This window comes from Sinocyclocheilus rhinocerous, unplaced genomic scaffold (assembly GCF_001515625.1).
Source record: "Sinocyclocheilus rhinocerous isolate Xijiao unplaced genomic scaffold, SAMN03320098_v1.1 scaffold775, whole genome shotgun sequence".
Lineage (NCBI taxonomy): Eukaryota > Metazoa > Chordata > Actinopteri > Cypriniformes > Cyprinidae > Sinocyclocheilus > Sinocyclocheilus rhinocerous.
In genome coordinates, this window is record NW_015645553.1 from 490,403 (window position 1) to 495,248 (window position 4,846).

The following is a 4,846-nucleotide window of genomic DNA, read 5'->3' on the forward strand; positions in this document are numbered from 1 at the left end:
TCCGGACCCCGAGCCCAGCCCACCATCTCCCCGCTGTGCGGAGCTAAAGCCCGAGCCCACCGTTGACGGAGAGCCATTTCCCACCGCGATCAGCGAGCCAGCGCAAAGCCGAGCGACTGGGCAGAGAATCGCCCCGGACTTAGAGCTGAATCCATCAGACCAGGTACGAGAACCGGCAACAATGCCAGACATGAGGGAGAAAGCCGCGGACAGTGCGAGCGCAGGAGAGGAGCTCCGCCCCCTGCACCGCGGCTGAGGGTGAGCTGAGTATGGCGCGGCGAATGTGCCACACCGAAGAGGAGAGGGCTCCAGTCCCCGTTTCCAGTCCAGAGCACCCTCCAGTGCCTGCGCCTCGAAAGCGCCCTCGAAGAGGAGAGGGCTCCAGTCCCCGAATCCAGTCCAGAGTGCCCTCCAGTGCCCGCTCCTCAAAAGCGCCCTCAAGTGTCCACTCCTTCAGAGCGCCATCCTGTTCCTGTGTTCAGGCTAGAGGGGGCTCCCGATCCAGAGTTTAGCCCTGAATGCCCGGAGGCTCACAAATACCCGCCCTCCCAACCGCTCCTGCCTTCTCCACCGCCACCGCTGTCGTCTGGCAGCCCCTCTGCTCGCCCTCAGCCCACCATCATTACGGTGCGAGCTCCGCGGGTCTGCCATCCTCCAGCGTCGCCAAGGCTGGAGAATCCCTCACCTCCACCTCCAGCCTCCCAGGCCCGGACTCTGCCTCGGCCCGTAGACCCAGCGGCTCCACCTCGGCTCCTAGCTCCCTCACCTCCACCATCACCCGTCGATCCACCAGCTCCACCGGGCTCCCTCGTCCCTCCGGCTCCGCCTTGTTTCTTGTTATCTCCTGTGTTTCTTGATTAAAGACTGTTAAACGTTTCCTCGTGACTCCAGCGTGTTCTCTCAACAGCGTAGCGTGACAAACTGAAATACAAATTAAACACTATTTAAACATATTATAAAAAAAACTACTAAAACCATTTAAATGTTATTTAAAATAAAATAACAGATATAAAATGTATTTTAAAAATATACTAAATAACAATTGAATACTACTTACTGAAACTAAATAAAAATTGAAAATTGAAAAAAAAAATTTAACTATATAGACAAAAATTGAAAAAAGTACAAAACAAAATTACTAAAACTACAAAAAGAAAAAAAACTATAAAAAGAAAAGCTAATTAGAAACATTAATAAAAAAAAAAATAGTATCTCAATGATTTAAAAATAATACTGTCAATAGTAAATATTGAAATTAACATTAACTGAAATGAATACACTTTCGAAGTGTCATTCTTAACAAATGGAACCTTATTGTAAAATGTCATGGAATAATTATTTTCGCACCTGCATGTTTTTATGTTTTCCATGGAACAAGAAAAAAGTTTTTTTTGTTTTTTTAAGTAGGGAGCTTTGATTTCAGGTCCAGTAAAGTTAAGGCTGCATCAATATGCAAATAATAGCTGTTTTGCCAAGTGTAAAAAAAACTCAAGGATGTTTTATTAGTCTATGAAATTTTACAGCGAATGAAAGCAAACTCTTGGTTTATGTGCGTGTCCTCTATAAAGGCGCAGGAAGCCCCTCTGCACATCGCAGTGAGAGTGAAGGAAGGTGAACGGGCGGCTGAAATGCTTCTGAAGAGCGGAGCCGATGTGAACGCAGAGCAGGAGGTGGGCGTCACAGGTTCACAGTGTTTAACGAAGGTAAACCTGCCATTAAAACAGTATTTCCTTCTCTGATCAGAACGGAGAGACCGCTATGCATGTAGCCGCGCGTCACGGCGCTCTGCAGATGATACGAGCGCTGATCCAGGAGGGAGGAGATGTGACCTGGAAGTCTAAGGTACTTTATTAAACATCTGTCCTGGAGAAATAACTGCATTTTAAGATGAGACACAAAAACAACAAAAAATTAAATAATAAATAATGCAATTGTATTATTTAAAAAAAATATTATCTTATATCTTATATTGCTTCTAATCTTATATTACTTATTAATATTTATTATTTTAATATTTCTAATAAAATATTTTTATTTTATGCATTAACTAATGTTAACTTCTTAATCTTAAAAATGTATTAGAATATGTAAAAATTATTAAACAAGATTAATAAATGCTGGAAAAGTACTGTTTATTGTTTATGTTAACAATTGCATTAACTTATGTTTCTTAGCACGGATGTAATAAAAATGTATAAAAATGTAAATGTACTATATTTAGTATTTTTGTAATTCATTCTTTACATTTTGTTTATATTTATTAATTCAACCCCAAGTTTAAAAAAAAAACATACTAAAATGTATTTATTTATTTGTTTTATTTATTTTAGTAAAAATGTGCTCAAAAGTTATTTATATTTTTTATTATATACTTTATATTTTGTTAATATTAATTCAGCCCCAACTTTAAAAAAGCTATAAAATTTATTTATTGATTCATTTATTTTATTATTTTGTATTAAATTCTGTGTATTGTATTTATATTTATTAAGCGCCCACTTTTAAAAAAGCCATACTAAAATGTATTTTTTATTTTATTTATATATTTCTTTAATGAAATGTCTTGTTCAAAAGTTATTATATTTTGTATTTTGTTTCATTGCATTCTTTGTTTTGCATTCTTTATATTTATTTTTTTATTCAAACCCCAACTTTAAAAAAGCCATACTAAGATTTATTTATTTATTTGTTTAAAATGTCTTGTTTGAAAGTTATTTTTATTTTGTATTCTTTTTGCATTCTGTATATTTTGTTTATATTTGTATTTATTAATTCAACCCCCACTTTTTTAAAAAAATCCATACTAAGATTAATTTATGTATTTGCATTTTCACCCTTTTTACCTTCTCTTGTAGGAGATTTAATTAATTTGCAGTCACTGTTAGGAATTCTATATCAATATTATCTAAATCTAAATCTGTGTTGAGGTTGGTGAAAACCCTCTCCACGTAGCGGTGCGTCACTGTCACGCTCGCGTGGTGGAGGAGGTTTTAAACTCTCTGACCAATGAGAGGAGCCGTCAGGAGGCGGAGCTCTGTGTGCGTGAAGGGAACCAGGTCAGACTCACAGATCAATGAGAACGACATGATAAACTACAAAAGTGCCAGACAAAACCCAGCATGATTTGCTTGTGTTTGGCGCCCCCTGCAGAAGAGCGAGACGCCGCTGCACCTGGCAGCTGAGCTCAGGAGCGACGCCGTGCATCAGCCAGACGAGGACACCTGCATCATCAAGATCCTGATGGAGCATCACGCTGACGTCACCGCCGTCACACGACAGGTGTGCTTTGTGCTGTTTGACAGACATCTTGACACAAAACTGACCAGTAAGCTGGTATTGTGAATGTGTTGTTTCTTCAGAGCGGAGAGACGCCTCTTCATTACAGCGCCAGGGTGGGAAACACCGCTGTTCTTCAGGAGATGCTCAGTAACGTCCCCTCCAACCAGCTCCAGACCGCCATCAACAAACACGCCAAGGTACAAATCAGCAATGAACGTGAGATCTGCCTCACATCTCAGAAAGATCTCAGACTGATCTGACGCTTCAGTAAGGGCACAGACTACAGCTGAATAGACTCCAGTGTTTTCTTTCCTTGTACTTTACCTATTCTTTAAAACATGCATATGACCATATTATAAAACATGCAAAAATGTGCTGATTAAGAAAGTGATTTAAAAAAAAAAAAATTTACTTCATTTTTAAAGATCAAATGTTCCCAAAACACTAGTAAAAGTGTTTCTTATTTTAGTATTATTTATTTTTTTATATTTTGAATTAGGTTTTATTTTTATATTTTAATTGTAATTTAATTTAAGTAATTTTATGTGTTTTCGTCATTTTTTATGTAACTATTCAGAATTGATTTTTATATGTATATTTAGGTTTTAATTTTAGTTTTAGTTCCATTTTAGTTATTTATTTATTTCCAGTCAGTAATTTTAGTGCTTCAACATACTGTAACATTATTTCAGTTAGTTACCAAGGCAACATATCTAATTTATTTAGTTTTCGTCTAATATTTATATTTTATTTGATTTTGTTTTAGCTTTATATCAGTTAACAAAAATGTTTTAGTAGTGTTAGGTTGAGTTCACGATAATAAACTTTTTTGAATGTTTTATAATTGTTTTAATTTAAATTTAATTCATTTTTATTTTATCTATTTTTAGGTTTAATGTTATTTTTGTTTTACTTTTAGTTTCAGTTTACAGTTTTAGTGCTTAGTTTTAAAATGATTTCAGTTGTCAGAGCAACATGCATTTTTGTTTTATTTTATTTTATTTGTTATTTTATTTCTTTAAAAACTTTATTTAAAAATATATTTCATATTTTTAGTTTTAGATTTAGTTAACAATAATGCACATATGTACTGTCAGCTCCACTGTAAGCAGTTTGGTCCATTAGAGTTTAAGTGTGTGTGTTTAATTGTTTGTGTGTGTTCATGTGTGTGGCACAGAACGGCTGGTCGCCGCTGCTGTTGGCTGCAGAGCAGGGTCACACAGAGGTCGTGAAGATCCTGCTGCAGAGCAATGCCAGAGTGGACGTGTTTGATGAGGTCAGAGACGATTAATCACTGAAGTAGCTTATTTCTGCTCCGTTTTATTTTCTCATTTGATTTTGATGTCATTTATTTTATTCATACATTTTTAATTAAGCATTTATAAATCTATTCAATGTGAATTTCAGAAGAATCAGAATCAGAATTAGCTTTATTCGCCAGGTGTGTGCAAACACGAGGAATTTGTTCATACACATCTGACATGAGAACAAAAAAAAACAAAAAAAAATTAAATAGTAAAAACTTAACAATAAATAATGTGTATGAATCTGGAACAGTAGATTTATG

General features: G+C 36.3%; 1 protein-coding gene across 1 annotated transcript in view; it reads left to right on the plus strand.

Moving 5' to 3' along the window:
* Positions 1 to 4,846, plus strand: part of LOC107706577 (serine/threonine-protein phosphatase 6 regulatory ankyrin repeat subunit C-like) — a 51,296-nt gene that overhangs the window by 28,617 nt on the left and 17,833 nt on the right. Inside the window, exons 11-16 of the mRNA XM_016510334.1 lie at positions 1,569 to 1,670; positions 1,744 to 1,842; positions 2,928 to 3,056; positions 3,151 to 3,279; positions 3,360 to 3,476; positions 4,457 to 4,555. Of these exons, the coding sequence (XP_016365820.1) occupies positions 1,569 to 1,670; positions 1,744 to 1,842; positions 2,928 to 3,056; positions 3,151 to 3,279; positions 3,360 to 3,476; positions 4,457 to 4,555 (675 nt within the window). The remainder of the gene's footprint in view (positions 1 to 1,568; positions 1,671 to 1,743; positions 1,843 to 2,927; positions 3,057 to 3,150; positions 3,280 to 3,359; positions 3,477 to 4,456; positions 4,556 to 4,846) is intronic.